The sequence below is a fragment of the Megascapheus bottae genome, chromosome 2 (assembly GCF_031878675.1).
Source record: "Megascapheus bottae isolate mThoBot1 chromosome 2, mThoBot2.hap1, whole genome shotgun sequence".
NCBI lineage: Eukaryota > Metazoa > Chordata > Mammalia > Rodentia > Geomyidae > Megascapheus > Megascapheus bottae.
In genome coordinates, this window is record NC_143510.1 from 40,808,469 (window position 1) to 40,827,015 (window position 18,547).

At 37.9% G+C, this 18,547-nt stretch overlaps 1 protein-coding gene and 1 long non-coding RNA gene across 3 annotated transcripts in view; both read left to right on the forward strand.

Moving 5' to 3' along the window:
* Nucleotides 1–4,578, forward strand: part of LOC150066703 (uncharacterized) — a 143,904-nt gene extending 139,326 nt beyond the window's left edge. For both annotated transcript variants that reach the window (XR_016533578.1, XR_016533577.1), the window contains 2 exons: nucleotides 2,162–2,289; nucleotides 4,546–4,578. This is a non-coding gene — a long non-coding RNA (uncharacterized LOC150066703). The remainder of the gene's footprint in view (nucleotides 1–2,161; nucleotides 2,290–4,545) is intronic.
* Nucleotides 4,579–11,965: 7,387 nt separating this feature from the next.
* Cntn1 (contactin 1) overlaps nucleotides 11,966–18,547 on the forward strand; it is a 120,259-nt gene continuing 113,677 nt past the window's right edge. The window contains exons 1-3 of the mRNA XM_090353151.1: nucleotides 11,966–12,119; nucleotides 12,622–12,754; nucleotides 17,545–17,717. Coding sequence (XP_090209277.1) covers nucleotides 11,966–12,119; nucleotides 12,622–12,754; nucleotides 17,545–17,717 — 460 coding nt within the window. The remainder of the gene's footprint in view (nucleotides 12,120–12,621; nucleotides 12,755–17,544; nucleotides 17,718–18,547) is intronic.

Below are 18,547 nucleotides of genomic sequence, written 5' to 3' on the forward strand. Positions count from 1 at the left end.
CAGATGACACTCTGTTTGCTTGGGAGGAATCAGCCTTGTCTGTGGCACATCTCTCCAGCTGCCCAGCCCTTCATAGGCCTAATAAGATCATTCATCTTATTCTCCTGACATGAATAGGTCCCTTGTATCAAAACATTCATATACTTCATGATCTGACATGGTGGTGCATCCTATATCTACAGTGTTCAGAAAATAGAAGCAGGAGGATTGTGAGTTTGAGACCATCCTGAGCTATGGATAAAAGACCTTGTCTAAAACAGTAAATATGCACACACACACACACACACACACACACACACACACACACACAGAGAGAGAGAGAGAGAGAGAGAGAGAGAGAGAGAGAGAGAGAGAGAGAGAGAGAGAGAGAGAGAGAGAGAAATAAAGAAATAATGGAAAAGGCAAAAATAGAAATGGAATCCATGCCTGCTCTTTCACCTAGAAGACATGGAGATATTGTGTAGCATGCAGAAGCTGCTAAGATCCTGAGCCTGTGCAGAGGCACAAGAGAGGAAATGGCTTAAAATGAAGCCTCAGTAGGCAGAAGGACAGCTGTGATGAAGCCTTTTCATTAGATGTGGACATCCTACAGGGGAATAATGCCATACAAAGAGGATATTATAGCTCAGGAAGTCTTTAAAGCTCCCTGTATAAATTGAGTGAGCTTTTCCATCTGGCACTGTTTCCCTCCCGCCTCCCCCAACAGGTCTTGTCCTTTTGTGTGTGTGAGAGAGGGCAAGAGTGAAAGAAGTTGCAATGTTCTGCTTGCTGGCATAGGATTTTTTATTCATGCTATCAAAGACTTCATTAAATCCCACCCTAGGATACTGGATATGATTCACAGGGAAAGTATCACATTTCTTTGTGACCTCAGATCAAACTGAATTACAGTTGGACAACAAGAGAAGTTAAAAGCATGTGGAGAGTGGGAGTTTGGCCTAGTGGCAGAGTGCTTGCCTTGCATGCACGAAGCCCTGAGTTCAGTTCCTCTATACCACATACATAGAAAGAGGGAGAGTGGTGCTATGCCCTAAGTGGCAGAAAGCTCAAGGACAGTGCCCAGACTTTTGAGTTTAAGCCCCAGAACTGGCGCGCACGCGCACACACACATACACGCAGCATATGGAGCTGGGTGCTGGGAGATCACACCTAGAATCATAACTGCTCAGGATACTGAGATTTGAAAATCATGGTTTGAAGCCAGCCCCGGCAGGAAAGTGGTGAGACTCCTATCTCAATTAACCAACAACAAGCCAGAAGTGAAGCTGTGGCTCAAGTAGTAGAGCAGTAGCTTTGACTAGAACAGCTCAAGGGCAGTGTCCAGACCATGAATTCAAGCCCTCAAACTGGTGTACACACACACACACACACACACACACACACACACACACACACACACATCTGGAGTTGGGCGCTGTAATGGCTCATACTTGTAATCCTAGCTATTCAAGTGGCTGAGTTCTGTGGATTGCTGTTCAAAGCTAGGCAGGAAAATCCATGAGACCCTTACCATCAATTCACCAATAAGAAGCTAAAAGTAGAGCTATGGTTTGAGTGATAACATAGATTCTAGATTCTGAGTTCAAGCTCCAGTATAAGCACCACAAATAAAAATAAAAATAGTAATTCTAGCAAAAGTTTACTTTGTGAGTTCACAAAGCATTTACACACAAATCTATTCTTATTTAAAAGTTCATCTTTAATTAAAACGATCCATATTCAAATGCAAACAATTGCAGTCTTTGCAGGAAAGAATTAGTATACTCTCTGATCAAGACAAAACAAAACAAAATTTGCTCATTCCTTGATCAAGACACACTGTGTTCATAAACTGCCGTGTTGCGTGACAACCCCTTTGTACAACTAATTAAATATAATTAAAAATGAAAGAAGGTGAGGACACCTGGGTTCTTGCTGAAAGTTCATGACACCAAATCTACTTTCTATTAGTGTGGTATTTATAAAATAAATGTGTTTAAATCAGCCAAAATGTATTCTATAAACAAAAAAATAGCAAAATGCAACTAAAAATGTTATCACCAAATAATGAACATTATTTCTCTTTCTTTTCTCTCTTCCTTTTTCTTCAAATCTGCCTTTCCTTCCTTTTCTTTTTTTGCACTCTCTCCTACTTCTACTCTTTTCTTTATTATCTATGCAGGTGTTTAACATTGTCCATCTGCCATAAAGCTACAGCTTCTTTTTCCTCTTTGGAAAATTAAATCAAACACAAGATGAAAATGTGGTTGCTGTTCGGTGTTCTATTATCTTTTACAACTTGCCTAGCAGGTAAGAAAAAGCCTTATGTTACTCTCCATCAATGTTGTCAAAACAATAATCAATACATGTGTCTACTTCATTAAATTTGTTGTATAAAATTTAGAATTCATGTTTTCTTTTGACCCGTGGGACACAAATAGATAGATTTTAATGTCAACATTATTTTTCAAGATGTTTATTTTCAGTTAAAATTTAACATAATTTAGTGAGCCTTGTACTGTAAAATTTGGATCTGGGTGGATGGGTTCTATGCAGTATAGCATTTGTCTATTCTTGGGAATAAAACCTTACTATCATTTACAATGGAATTAGGAAGTTGAGCAACAAGCTGGGTGCTGGTGGCCCCAGCTCACACCTGTAATCCCAACTACTCAGAAGACTGAGGTCTAATGACTGAGATTCAAAGCCAGGTCAAGTAGATGAATATGTGAGACTTTTACTTCCAACTAAACACCAAAAAGCCAGAAAAGGATGTGTCACTCAAGTGGTAGAGCACCAGCCTTGAATAACAAAGCTAAGAGAGAGGAAGAGACCTTGAATTCAAGCCCCAATACTGGCATGCACACATGTGCACACACAATCAACAAGCTTATCATTATATAATATTCTCACTATCCAGAAAATATAAACGTAATTACCTTCAAAAGTAAATAGTAAATAGTAAAATTGTATAAAATAGTAAGTAATAAAATATGATTAAATGAATTATTAGGTAATGGATTTAAACATGTCTTCTTATTGTTCCTAATATAATTCTTTTGTTTATAAGTCAGTATCATGTCATTTTTAAATTCTGTGTTTAACAATGAATTCACTAAATTCCTGAGAATTAATCATCAGTACTTGAGGGTGTTTTTTTTTTTTAGCTTGTTTATTAGTTTAAACTCAGAGTGTGGGAGCTCTCCCTAAGCGTTTTTGCTAAAGACTTAGTTCTCTACTGGTTGAGGCACAGCTCCACTTCTACCTTTTTGTTGGTTAATTAAAGATGAGAGTCTTACTGACTTCTTTCCTTGGGCTGGCTTCAAGCTTGATCCTCAGATCTTAGCTTTCTGAGTAGGTCAGTGTTACAGTCATGAGCCACAGTGCCTGACTTGAGAGCTCTTTTGAACAGCTACAATGAATCTTATACGTTTTCACCAGTCTGGTCAATTTTAGGAAGATTATGCTCAAAATAGTTCATATTTTGTTATATGAAGTAACAAAGCAATTCTGAGAGCATTCTAGTTGGAGGACCAATAAGTATTACATTTCTGTCTACCAAAGAAAATTTTAACACCCACTTCAGAGGTACTTCCTATAATGACATGTCCATTATATATTTATAGGAAAGTCGCATGTTTTCTAGCAACTTTTCTAGTACCCTCATCTCTATTGACCTGAGTTCCTTTTCAGATTAACGTACAGTCATTCTACCTGACATAGCCTCTTGCTCTTCACATTCATGATGAATCTGAGGGACATTCTGTGGTGGTTCTTGTTCATTTATTCATTGTTTTTCTTGATAATTGGTTTGCTGGTAATAAAATTCTTGCTCAATTTTTGTTTCACATCTAGTGTTCTACCATTTGAGCCTGTGTCTACCTCCTGACGTTTTTGCTGGTTAATTAGAAATAGTCTCAAGGACTTGCATGTCTAATCTGATTTCAAACTGAAATCCTTTGGATTTCAACCTTCTGAATAGCTAGGATTATAGGCATGAGTCTCCGGTATGTAACGTGTGTGTGTGTGTGTGTGTGTGTGTGTGTGTGTGTGTGTGTGTGTGTTTGCTGCTACTGGGGCTTAAACTCAGTGCTAGGGCTGTTCTCTCCTTTCTTTTTTAACTCAAGGCTTTTTTTTTTTTATCACTGAGCTACAGCTCCATTACTAGTTTTGTTTGTTTGTTTGGTTGGATAGAGATAAGAGTCTCTTGGATTTTTCTTTTTATTATTATTATTATTATTATTATCATTATTATTTGGTTATTTGGAGTCTCTAGATTTTTCAATCTGAGCTAACTTGGACTTGAGATCCTCAGATCTCAGTTTCCTGAATAGCTAGGATTATAAATGTGAGTCACAGATGCTCAGCTCTCTTATTCACTGCTTCAATGCTACAGCTATATAAGGTGAAAACAGGTCATAAACATCTATTCAGATGGGAAGATACTTTACTTCTAATCATGAAGAGCCAGTATTAATTTTCATTGACTAGTATTTAGTTATTTTAATCATGTTTGAAAACAGAATTCCAATGGCTTTATGATCAAAATGATTCTTTTTTTTTCAGAGTTTACGTGGCACAGGAGGTATGGTCATGGAGGTAAGTTGACAAGAGGGTAAGCTTTTTTGATAGCTTTCTTCGATTAATTCATAACTTTTATTCTTGCTTTAAAGCAAATTATTACTGCTAGATCAATTCAAAATTTTATCCTTTTTTCCCATATTCATAGATTTACTTAATGTTATTTTCTGAGGTGAAAGAATCAAAATCAAATAGTATTGTACTAAATGGAAAATATTGAATGTAAGAAGTATTATTTTTTCCTACATACTTTGTAACAATGCTATTTTTTTAATTTCTTTGTTTTTATACTGAAACAAATCCAGGGCCTTGTACATGGCAGGCAAGCTCTCTACTACTGAAATACAACCCTTCTATGCCACTGCATTTTAAATATTTTAAATATTATGATATATTTAATATATTGACACAATTAGTGTGTGTTTATTTTTGTGTGTGTGTATGCATGCATGCACACATGTGCATGCCAATGCCAGGGCTTGAACTCAGGGCCTGTATGCTGTCTTTGAGTATTTTTGCTGAAGGTTAGTGTTCCACCAGTTTTGCCACATTCCACTTCAGCTGTTTGCTTTTAATTAGAGATCATTAATTTGCCTGCCTGGGCTGACTTTTAACCTTGATTCTTAGATCTCAGCTTCCTGAGTTGCTAGGAGTACAAGTGTGAGCCACTGACACTTGGCTACATTTTATTGATCTTAAATATTGAAAGGTTACCTATGATTAGAGCATCAAAGTATCTGAAGTTCAAGCCCTATATTTTCTGTTCTCTTATCAGTGGGGTTGATGAGCAGTGGAGATTAAAAGCTCCACTGTCTACAATACACTTTGGGACAATTTATATACTGTTCAATTTAGCAAGCTCATTGTATTTTTAAGACAACTCACACCATTTTCCAGTCGATGATGATTGCCGTATTGTAAATATTATAAAACTCTCAATATTAAGGTACCTCAAAGTTTCCTGGCATTGCTTTTCTCTAATAGATCTTTGCAGAGACCCTTCTTGCTCACATACTTATATAAAATTATTATTAATAACTAACAAATCAAGATGACGTATTTTAGGATGAGAAATGGAATTTGTTTCAATATGGAAATAAGTGAAGAAAAATCATTTCCAATCACAAATTGTAGTTGTACTTATACTTCGCAAAACAGAATCAAATAGCAGGTTTGCTAGGACCACTTCCATGTAGTAAGAGATGTTTTCCCATTTTATATCAGACAACTAACTGATCACGTTCATTACAAAACTGAAAATTTCAGTGCAGAAAACACATTCATGCTTGTCTGTCATATTTACAAATTTTTCTGTAAACTCTGATATGTGATTTTTCTCTTAATCATCTGTGTGTGTGTGTGTGTGTGTGTGTGTGTGTGTGTGTGTGCACATACCGATACTTGAGCTTGAACTCAGAGCCTGGCTTTTTCACTGAAAGCTGATACTGTGTCATTTGAACCACACCTCTACTTCTGTTTTTTTGCTATTGCTAGTTAATTGTGGAGTCTCATAGATTTGTCTGTCTGGGGTAGCTTTTAATCTCAGTCCTCATATCTACATAGCGAGGTTTACAAATGTGAGCCATTGGCATCTGGCTCTCTTAATAATCTTTCTGAACCAGTTAAAAAATTGTAATGTTTTCTACTGAACATACAACTACCCTGTAATCTAGAAATTCCACTCCTGGGTGTTTATCCCAAAGATTACAAACCAGGATACAATAAAACCACCAGTACAACCATGTTTATTGCAGCACTATCCACATAGCCAAGGTATAGGAATCAGCCCAGATGCCTTTCAATGGCCAAATGGATCAAGAAAATGTGGTATATATGTGCAATGGAATTTTTCTCATCCACTAGAATAATATTGCATAATTTGCAAAGACATGGAAGGAACAAAAAAAATTACGTTAAGTGAGGCCCAGAGAGGCAGAAATTGCATGTTTTACCTCATATGTGGAAGCTCAAATTAGTTTATAAATATACAATTAATTAAATAAAGAAATTAATGCATAAATGTATTCATTGGAATACAGTAGATTTAGAGGAGAATTAATACAGTATAATTCTTTAGAAAGGCAAAATCATAGTTCAACAAAATAAACATCAGGAAAAAGGTACTTGAAAGGGTTCAAGTGTGATTGAGGGGAGGGGAATAGATGAGGGAAGAGAAGTCGTGGAGAAAGTCAAAAATTTAATATATATCTTACAAAATTTAATAACAGTGTGGGAAGAGGTGAGTTGGGAGGGGTGGATGAGAATGTTGAAAGAGATGACACTGATCAAGATGCGTTGTTTTCATAAGCCAATTTGTTGAATGGTAACTCATCTGTACAACTGACTAAAATAAAAATATTTTTAGATTTTTAAATATTTAAAAAGTGTAAAATTATTTATGTAGTAAATTTATGATGTGGAATTATGTGACATAAATACATTTCTTTATTACTTTACAAATGTGTCACTTTAACCCAATTGAAGCAATTTTGAATAAATACTGCTCACACGACTTCAAAAAGATGATAGTAGTTCTTTCAAGGAAACTAGTAATATGCTGACTTCAATGGAGGACCTTTTCTATAAATGTCTCTGCCAGAAGCCATTATGGGAGGAGATGCTAGACAGGACAAAGCTATCTAATATTTTTTTAATTTTTAATTTTAATTTTTTAAAATTTAACTGTAGTTTTTATTTTCTGAACTTCAAATGGTTGTACAAGGGGCTTACAATTTCAAGTTCCATTCACAGTGTCCAATGCTTCTTGATCAGAATCCCTCCTTTGATTCTTCTCCCCCATCCTGCGTCTTCCCCTCAAACTCTTTCCATTTCCTACTTCCTGTGTCACATACAGACACTGAGTTCTCAGGGTGCATTTGTCCTTAGTTCTCTTTTTCATTCACCCACTCCTTTCTCACTATCCCCCCTCACAAACTTATAATCAGCTTTATGATATTCACTTTGTTAAACTGTTCAATTGTTCAAAAGGTTTAAACTATGGAGATCCAACCTGCACATACTATACTTTACTCAAGGAAATCCTGTACATTGCACATGCCTCTATCATGTTTACATGGGAGGTTATATTTTCAGTCTTCTTTTCTTTCTTTCTTTCTTCCTTCTTTTTTGTTCTGAGACCAGACACAAACTCAGTATCATATGCTTTTGTTCTTTGGTTGGTGTTCTACTTGCTGAGCCATGCCTCCAACTCTTATTTTAGGCCTAAAATCTACGTATGAAAGGAAGCAGGAAATACATATGCTTTTTTTTCTGGGTCTAGCTTACTTTTGTTCTGTATGATATTTTCCAGCTTAATCCATTTCCCTGAAAATGACATAATTTTTCTTCCTAATAGCCACATAAAATGCCATTGTGTTTATATATGTTATATGTTAAATATTACATATATATTATGTATGTGTATGTTTATGCACTCTTCCATAACAGAACTCCTAGGCTGTTATCACTACTTGGCTATTGTAAACCATGCTGTAATTAACATGGGTTGTGCAAGTGCCTTTGCTGTATCCTGTCATGTAATCTTTCAAATAAGTGCTTAGGAGTGGTGTCACTGGATCATAGGATAGAATTTTCATCTGAGAAACACACAGATTAGTTAAGGCAATCCCACATCTGGATAGTAAGTCAAGTTTTATGACATCATATGTAATCAGTACTCTCTTCTTGGACTGGGTATGTGGCTTAGTGGTAGAGAGCTTGCCTAGCATGCATGAAGCACTGGATTCAATTGCTCAGTACCACATAAACAAAAAGAAGCCAGAAATGGTGTTGTGGCTCAAGTGGTAGAGCACTAGCTTTGAGCAAAAGAAGCTCAGGGACAGTGTCCAGGCCCTGAGTTCAAGCCCCAGCACTGACAAAATTAAAAAAAAATACTCTCTTCTCCACAATTCAGCTCTTTCATTAGCTCATTCTACCAATCTGTTGCTACGGGATGCAAGGTAGAGAAAGTCCAAATGAAAATCCTTAACACAGAAGACCAGAGATTGTTTTCACAGTTCCTTTTACCAAGCAGAACATTTTTTAAACAAAATCCAAAGCACCTTTTGTGCATTGTATTTCTAGCATTGTGTCTAAACCCTCATTGACACATCCAAAGCTAGAATCAAGTTAGTAAGTAAAGTAAAGATACTAGGTGCTGTAGCTCCCAAGGTGAGCATCTAATATGCTTTTCAGTGAGTGTGAAACACATATGGAGAGTGAAAACACATGGGCTGCTCCACTGCAAACTGACTTTCTCTTGCACTGGGTAGAGAACTGGCTCACAAATGCACTTTCTCCTTAAAGTTGATGATAAATAACTACAGCATCATCATAGTTAGAACATACATATCATGAAGATAATATATATAGGTATACATACATATATATATGAGCTTTAAACCCCCTTACACAATATATTTTTATTTTTAAATGCTAATGTATTCACTTTTTAAAATTTAGCTAGTTTAATACCAAAACTATTATTTCACCAAGGGGTAGAACGCTATTCTTTTTTCCTATTCTCTTCTGTTCTATTCTGTTCTGTTATCTTATTCTATTCTTGGTGAACTATGAGAAAAAACGAATTGTAGAAGTAAAAATTCCATTAGTTCTTGAACTAACAGTGATAGTTATAGAAATAGAAATAATACAGAGTAATAAAAATGCAAGTTGACTTCATATTGCCTGTAAGGTGAGAATGTACTTATACCTGCTATGACTATGCTTCTCAGCTTCACTTTCTGAGCATTTGTATATGCACTGGGAAGAACAGCACAATTCTTCCCCCAGCAGGTCTTACCAAATTGCTTGGTTCAGAAAAGCTGTCTGATTGGGAGAGACTCAAGGAAGTACTTATAAAGTTGTCCAACTGGGAAGAAAAATAGCCCATGAGTTTTACTGTAGGTCACAACAAGGTCATTTCTTTTAGTGATTAGAAATCTAGGCCCTAAGGTATAAAATCAAGTCCTGGTCATCTGGGACTCCTCATTCCACACGCCCCTCCCCTCCAATGTGCTATTACATCTTCAAAGGCCAGAAAAACAGCAGGATCATCAGTAACATCACTATAAGAGAAGCAGAAAGCATTATATACATTTCTAATTTACTCAGCATCTAAAGCTATACACAACTAGAGATAGTCAAGGTCAAGACCCAAAATCATTAGCAGACATTGATTTTCAGTGGCTCACACTTGTAATCCTTGCTACTCAGGAGGCGGAGACCTGAGGATCATGGTTTGAAGCCAGCCCAAGCAGGAAAGTCTGTGAGACTCTTTATCTTCAATGAACTAGCAAAGCACCAGAAGTTGATCTGTGACCCAAGAGTCAGAGTGCCATCTTTGAAGAAAGATATATGTATATGTTTTTATTGGAGCTTGTGGCTCAATTGATAGAACACCTGCATTGCAAATATGAGGCACAGACTTCAAGCCCTAGCATTGCCAAAATCAAACAAACATTGAAAAGATTAGTAAATTCACGAGAATGCTTAAAAAAAATCAACACAAAGTCAAACACAACTATCTTCTTGTGCATTATCTCACAATAATTCTAATATGAGATAGGTTTGATCATCTCCATTTCATAAGAGGTGACATATTGATAAGTGGCACTAAGGCAGTCTTGAAGAGACATAATGAAACTGTTAGGGCAGCAGAACTCTCAGCACCAAAGTTAATGTTAAATAAAAGATCAAAAGCTATCATCAGGATGCTGAAATCTGAGGATCATGGATCAAAGCCATTTGGGACAGACAAATACTCAGGACCCTTATCTCCAATTATCCAGCAACAAGCTAGAAGTGGAGCTCAAGTGGTAGACCAACAGCCTTGAGGGGGGAAACGGCTACAAGAGTATAAGGTCCTGAGTTCAAGCCCCAACACTGATGTGCACCTGTGTGTATGTATGCCTGTGAGCTCATGCACACACACACACACACACACACACACACACACACACACACACACATGATTCCTCTCTGGCACAGAGCATATAGCTCTTGGCTTTGTTGCTGCTGCCATTTTGGGGACATATAAGTGATTCCCTGCTTTTGATTCTGCTGCTTTCTGGAAGGAGAGACATGTTGTCAGCATTGCTTCTCATCATGGGCAAGTGTGTCTGCAAAGAGTTATAAACCTGTTCATCCCATGCCAGACTTGTGTAATTTGTTTGTTATTTGAGATACTTCTGGCTCCAAACACTGCTTATAAGTTTAGGAAAACCATAAACAAGACTAGATATAGGAGAAAGATTAATTTTCCCAGAGCTTCTAGAAAATCATTCATATTCTCTCTCTCTCTCTCTCTCTCTCTCTCTCTCTCTCTCTCTCTCTCTCTCTCTCTCTCTCTCTCTCTTCTATATTATTTTAAATCTTAGAAAAATAATTTGTGACAGTACCAGGGTTCAAGCTCAGGACATCATGATTGTTAGGATAAGAGTTCTACCACAAGTCATTCACTTAGTCCCTTTCTGCATTATTGGTTATTTTAGAATCTTGGGGTTTGTTGTTGATCTTGAATTATGATCCTTTACCCTCAGGCCATCCCATGTCCACTGAAATGACAAGTATATACCACCTCACCCAGCCACTGAGATGGAGTCTCACAAACTTTTATGCTCAGACTAGCCTTGAAACATAATCCCCATATCTCTACTTACTAAGCAGCTAGGATTGCAGGCTTGAGTCACTGTGCCCAGCTCTTATTAGAAAATCTTTAAACATGTGTATATTCCAGATAGCTAGCTATGAAACTGTCATATAGAGATTATAGAGATTCAGGTCCCCAAGAGCTGTCAATGTAGTAGAATGGGAAGTTTCAGCAATAATCAAAACAGGCTATAATCACATTTATCTGTGATCTTCAGTCAGTCCTGCCTCTGCAGGAAAGATGCTTGCACATCCAGGTTCAGTGCTGCATTATTCACATAGCCAAGTTGCCCTAAAATAGTTCAGATGCCCTACAGTAAATAAATGGATCAAGACAACTGTACATATAAAACATACATACATACATACATACATACATACATACATACGTACGTACGTACATACATTTAAAATGGGATTTTTACCCATCCATCAGGAATAACAGCATGATGTCATTTACAGGGAAATAGATGGATCTAGAAAAAAATATGTTAAGTGAAGTCAAACAGGTCCAGATAGAGACAAAGAACACATATGTGGAAGTTAGAAATAAACTATAAACATGTGCAAAAACATTTTTAAGGCCATGTGTGTGTGTGTATGTGTGTGTGTGTGCACACAAACAAATTGACTCAAGTATGGTATACATAGGGGAGGATTCCAGTGGTATAACTCCTTGGAAAAACTCACTTGCTGCTTAACAAAATGAATTCCAGGAAGCTAGACCATGTTTGTTTGTTTGTTTGTTTGTGGGGATATGAGGTCAAGGAGTTTGAGGGCAGACAAAGAGTGGAAGGATGTAAAAATGCAGCCATGCTATTCAGTGGACATCTGTGAAAAGGGAATCAGGAGACTTGGGTTGCTGAGTGAGACGGGAAAGACAATGGAAGAGATATGGGTCAAGATGCATTGTACCCACAAACTGATACATTGAATTGAAACCCCTTTGTGCAACTACTTAAAAATAATGTTTTTAAAAATATCACAATGGTTGTATTAAGCATCACAACCTGTAGTGGGAGCTATAGGAACATACAAGAGGATCAACTGGAACCAGAAGAAATGAAACAAACTATACAAAGGAAGTTACTCTATGGCTAAGTCATAAAGGACCATACAAATTTCCACAGAAGAAGATAAGGAGAACATACACTAAGGCCCAGAGGCACGAAGGCATTCTTTGATTGAGAAGTTGTGCATACAAAGTTAACCTTGGCCACCCAAGAAAGACATGAGGGAAGAGAAAGCCAAAAGTTTTGAATGAAGAGCTGAATCTTTTTGTCAATGTCTTTGTTTCAGATTAAAATGGAGAGATTCTGTGTTTCTGACTTTTTAAAAATATCTGTTGTCTCTAAATTCTTCTTTGTCCAATCAAAATGGCATTTCATAAAAGAATTTTGTTTTGTTTTGCAGTTTCTGAGGAAGACAAAGGATTTGGCCCAATTTTTGAAGAGCAACCAATCAATACTATTTATCCCGAAGAATCACTGGAAGGAAAAGTCTCACTCAACTGCAGGGCCAGGGCCAGCCCGTTTCCGGTTTACAAGTAATGTGCCTGGCTTTTCTTTTGGGAATGGAAAAATACTGCTCAGCCCCTATGAGCCTGTCCTGTAAAGAAACCATGGTATAGAAGGCCGGGAGTGTGCCCTAGTGGTAGAGTGCTTGCCTAGAATGCATGAAGCCCTGGGTTCGATTCCTTAGTACCTCATACACAGAAACATCTAGAAAGTGGTACTATGCTCATGTGGTAGAATGCTAGCCTTGAGAAAGCCTAAGGACAATGTCTAGGCCCTGAGTTCAAAAAAGAAAAATAAAAAAAGAAACCATGGTATAGAGACATTCACATAAATACAGACCTGTGTGCTATGAACAGGCATTGTCTGGTACTCAAAAAAGTAGTAGCTTTTCTTTTTTCTGTGTACTGGTGTTGGGGCCTGACCTCGGGGCCTACACAGTGTCCCTGAGCTGTTTTTTTTGTTGTTGTTGTTTTGTTTTTTTATCAAGGCTAACACTCTACCACTTGAGCCATAGCGCCACTTCCAGCTTTTTTTGTGGTGAGTCTCACAGATGTTCCTGATAGGCTGGCTTTGAACCATGATCCACAGATCTCAGCCCGCTGAGTAGCTACGGTTATAGAAATGTACCACCATTTTACCACCTGTTCCTCATAGTAGCTTTACTTAAATAGTTGAGCATAATGAACATAATTCACTTTTTTTTTTTTGTATTGGTTCTGGGGCTTAAACTCAGGTCCTGGGCACTGTCCTTGGGTTTTTCTCAAGGCTAGAACTCTACCTCTTCTGGTTTTTTTGTGTGTATGTGGTAGCTAGGAATTGAACTTAGGGCTTCATGCATGCTAGACCTGCATTCTCCTACTATGCCACGTTCTTGTCCCACAATTCAGTTTCTATTTCACACATAGATAATGACACTGAATATCATCCACTCTAAAATTATCTAATGAAGATAATGCTTTTAAGCATGCAAATGCTATATAAAAAAATTCATGACCTAAATGTACACACACACACACACACACACACACACACACACACACAATGTTATTGTAGGTAAAGTCTGAATCACACACACAAATGAAGGGTAATATCTTCACAGTAACTACGTGTCAAAAACATGTAGAGATAATTTCAGAAAGTATTGCCTTTTTCAATAATCACAAATTAATTTATGTTTCTTAAATGTCTCCATTGATTGAAATAAATCTATAGAATTATATCTCAATAGAAATATATATCTTTGGAAATATATATATTTTTCTGGGTTCCATATTTATGCTATCTATGAAAAATAACTATAAAAAGTAGTATTGGAGCCAGACAGTAGTAGATCACACAAATAATCCTACCTACTCAGGAAGTTGAGATCTGAGGATTATGGTTCAAAGCCCATTAATCAACAAAAAGTTGAAAGTGGAGCTGTGGCTCAGAAGGTAGTGCCAACCTTGAGTGGCTAGGGGGCCACTCCTCAGTCTCTGAGTTCAAGCCCCAGTACCAGAGCTCACACACACACACACACACATACACATACACACACACCACAACATAATGAGTTTTTTCTGCTTCAGATGATTCAAAAAGAAGTATTTTAACAGTGTCTATTCTGATGCAGAATAAGATTCAAAAATGAGCCAAATGCTAATGGATTTAAATTTCATTTGTGAAATGATTTCATGAAGACAAACTAAGTGATTGACAGGAAATAGGGGCTCTAGTGGCTTAGTGTCACCTGACTTAATTGAAGGTTGTCACTCAATAAGGTTGATCTTAATAGTAGACTTTTTCTTCCTGGATAGAAAAATAGCATGCTATTGTAATAAAAACAGCATTACTATCAGAGAATCTCCTCCTACCTCCATTTAATTTTAATTGTATTCATTTTCTCTTGCCTCTGGCTATAATTTTTTCTTAAGTCTTAGAATAAAACATGCACTTAGGTACAAAATCACCACCCCTTTGAAATTATTTTTATTGTTTCAATTTCATGCATAGAAGTGCAAGATTATAGATAATACATTGGTTCTAAAAATATTCAATGGCCTAGTCTAATTTCTAGCCTCAAGGTGTTCAAAACCAACCCATGCATAGCCTTAGACTTGGGCAAGTTGTGGAGGAAAGAGCTCTAACATAAGACAACTTCACAGAAACAAATTCTGAGTAAGTGAACTGCAGAGAGATCTATGGATGCAACTCATTTTTTTAAATAACTTCCAGAGATGCATATAATCTTTTGGGTGTTTCTCCATAGAAATAGACTGATAGAATCTCAGAAGCTGCTTACTCTGTGACACTGGGTTCCAGGGATCCGGAGAACATCAGCCATCAATCAACCAGAGAACAGCATAGGATAGTCTCAGAGAATGTTCTAGAAACACAGCTCAGATGAAGCTATGCCCCCTTGCTGTCCCTTCCCAACCTGGCAGAGACAGTAAGAAGAAAACTTCAACTCTCTTTTCCAGACAACACCTGCACCAAGCTCCCCAGACTCCTTTCCCTCTTCTCTCCATCTCTTCCTCCATCTCTCCCTCCTCTTTCTCTCTCCTTTGTTCTCTCTCTCTTTCTCTCTCTCTTCCTCCCTCTCTGCCTCCCTCCTTCTCTCCTTCCTGCCTCTTTCTGTCTCTTGTGCCCTCCCTCTCTCTTGCTCCCTCTTGCTCCCCTTCTTTCTCCCTCCCTCTCTTCGTCTCTTCTCATTTCCCCTCTCCTCTTTCCCCTTCACCTTCCTCCTTTTTCCCCTCCCCTTCCTTTATTCCCTTCCCTTCCTTTTCTCCTCTCCCTTCTTCCCCTTTCCTCTGTTCTTTTCTTTTCTCTCCCTCCTTCCTGCCTTCCTTTTTCCTTCCCTCCTTTTGTTCTGATCACTATCAAATATAGGATATAGGGGCCGGGAGTTTGGCCTAGTGGTTCAAGTGCTTGCCTAGCATGCACGAAGACCCGGGTTCAATTCCTCAGTACCACATACATAGCAAAAAGCCGGAAGTGGTGCTGAGGCTCAAGTGGTAGAGTTCTAGCCTTGAGAAAGTCCAAGGACAGTGCTCAGGCCCTGAGCTCAAGCCCAGGACTGGCAAAAAAAAAAAAAATATAGGATATATTCATAACCCAGTTGAACATCTAGTGACACTACCCACCCAGTGTACAGAAACTCAGGATAACATTTTTAATTATGCAAGTTTTCATCTTAGTTGAAAAGTGTTTTCTGCACAAAGATAGCACACTCACTTGTGTGTGTGTGTGTGTGTGTGTGTGTGTGTGTGTGTGTGTGTGTGTGTTTGTGTATGATGGTACTTGGGCATGAACTTGGGGCCTCAACCTCTTGTTTAACTTTATACTCCAAGCCAGTACTCCACACCTGGAACCATGGCTCTGCTTCCTTAATCTGCTTCGAGTAATTGAAGATAAGAGAATATTAGATTTATCTGTTTAGGCTGGCTTCAAGCTGCAGTCTTCTGACCTTCTTTTCCTCCTGAGTAGCTAGCATTACAAGTGTGAGCCACACTTTGGTAAAACTATTTTTGACAAGTCTTCTGCTTATCAACTATTGGAAAAAATCAGATCTGGTTTTTAATCTATTTACTCATATTTTAATCTCTATCAATTATTAACATAATTTTTCTATATTGCATCTTACCAACACAGTTAGATTATATGGTGGGGAGAAAATCACTTTACCCAAAGTTAATTCCCAAGTAATGTGAAAAAGCACTAGTGAGCACTTGCTCCAGGCTAAGGATGATCAGATTTTACTAGTTTATTTGTAACTCTGAATAAAAAGCCCTCAGTGTTTTTCCAACTGTGTGAGCGCCATCTAGTGGAAAATATGCCACTCACTGAGCTTAAGCCTGATTTCAGCTTGTTTTATTGAAAACGTTGCAATTTAGAACCAGATATTAAGAATTTATATTTCACTTTTGTTTGAGATACGCTTTTAATATTCTAGGTAGCATATCTATGTGTGTATGAGACCATCCCATCAATGAATTATAACCATTGTGTATTCACTGAGAAGTCAGTTCACAAACTGGGCATTGATCACTCATAACTATACCTCTAACTGCTCAATAAAAGTTGAGATCTGAGGGTCATGATTTGAAGCCAGTCCAAGCAGGAAAGTTCATGAGACTCTTATCTCCAATTAATCACCAAAAATTCAGAAGTGGAACTGTCTCAAATGGTAGAGTGCCAGCCTTGAAAAAAAGAGCTAAGAGACAGTGCTCAGGATCTAAGCTCGAGACCCAGTATTGGCATCAAAAAACAGAGGTGGGGGGGAGTAAATTCTTACAATAAAATTCAACAAAACATTTGTTATTTAGTATGCTTCCATTTAAAATGAGTAAATATGTCATATGGTTTACCACTGACCTTTCTACACCCTAGAGAAATTATTAATCATGAGCTTTTATTGTGAGAATTATTAAGTTGTGAAGGAATATCAACTTTTATTATGTAGTTAACCATTTTTAAACTTTACTGTATTGTACTTTTTGTATTTTATTATTTTATTTTGTGCTAGTACTGGGGTTGAACACACCAATGGGGCACTGATCCTTAGCTTTATTACTCAAGGCTGGTCTTCAACCACTCTCTACTCTCAGCTTTTTTCCTACTCTCACAGACTTTCTTGCCCAGGCTGGCTTCAAACCTAGATCCTCAGGCCTTAGTCTCCTGAGCAGAAAGGATTACAGGTGTGAGCCACCAGTAGCCTGGCTATCATTTTATTTCATCTGGGGCTGTATCCAAATTATGTGATAACTCCCATAATTACTCAGTATTGGCCTAGTAAAGTTTGCAGGCCTTGTAATGTTTGTTTGTACCATTTTTCTCCTAGGTGGAGAATGAATAACGGAGATGTGGATCTAACAAGTGACCGATACAGCATGGTGGGCGGGAACCTTGTTATCAACAATCCTGACAAGCAGAGAGACGCGGGCATCTATTACTGCTTGGCCTCAAATAACTACGGGATGGTTCGGAGCACAGAGGCAACCCTGAGTTTTGGGTGTAAGTTAAGTAACTTTTTTTCAAAGGATAGGTGCATTTAGATGAAGTGAAAATTTGATGTCTTTTAATTATGGATTAAAATATGAATAATCTGAAAGGTTTCCATCTTTCACAATCAACTCTTTTGGGCATTTTTCCTTCTATTCCACATCCCTCTGTGACACACTGTAATCCTGGCTATTTAGGGGGCTAAGATCTGAAGATTGTGGTTCCAAGCCAGCTTCGTCAGAGAAGTCTATGAGACTCTTATCTTAGACTCAGCAAAAAAAAGGTAGAAGTAGAGTTGTGACTCAAGTGGTAGAGCACCAGATTGGAGTGAGTGATAAAAACACAGGAGGGCACATGGCCCTGAGTTCAAACCTCAGTACACACACACACACACACACACACACACACACACACACAAATTAATTGATTAAAAAATGACTGGGCACTAGTGGCTCACACCTGTAATCATAGCTACTCAAAAGGCTGAGATCTGAAGATCGAGATTCAAAGCCAGCCCAGGCATGAAAGTCTAGGAGATTCTTATCTCCAATGAACTGTGGCTCAAGTGGTAGAGCACTATCCTTAAGCTGAAGAGCTCAGGGACAGGGCCCAGGCATAGAGTTCCAGCTCTGTGACCTACACACACACACAGAGAAGAAGGAAGTAGAGCTGTGGCTCACATGGTAGAGTGCTAGGCTTGAGCAGAAGGAGCTCAGAGACAGCAGCCAGACCCAGAGTTCAATCCCCAGGACTGGCATACAATAAAATCAAATTCGTCTCCTAATTTATGGTGAAAATGGACTTTCCTGCCTCACCATCCTTAAGGCTTGTTGTAAAGAAGA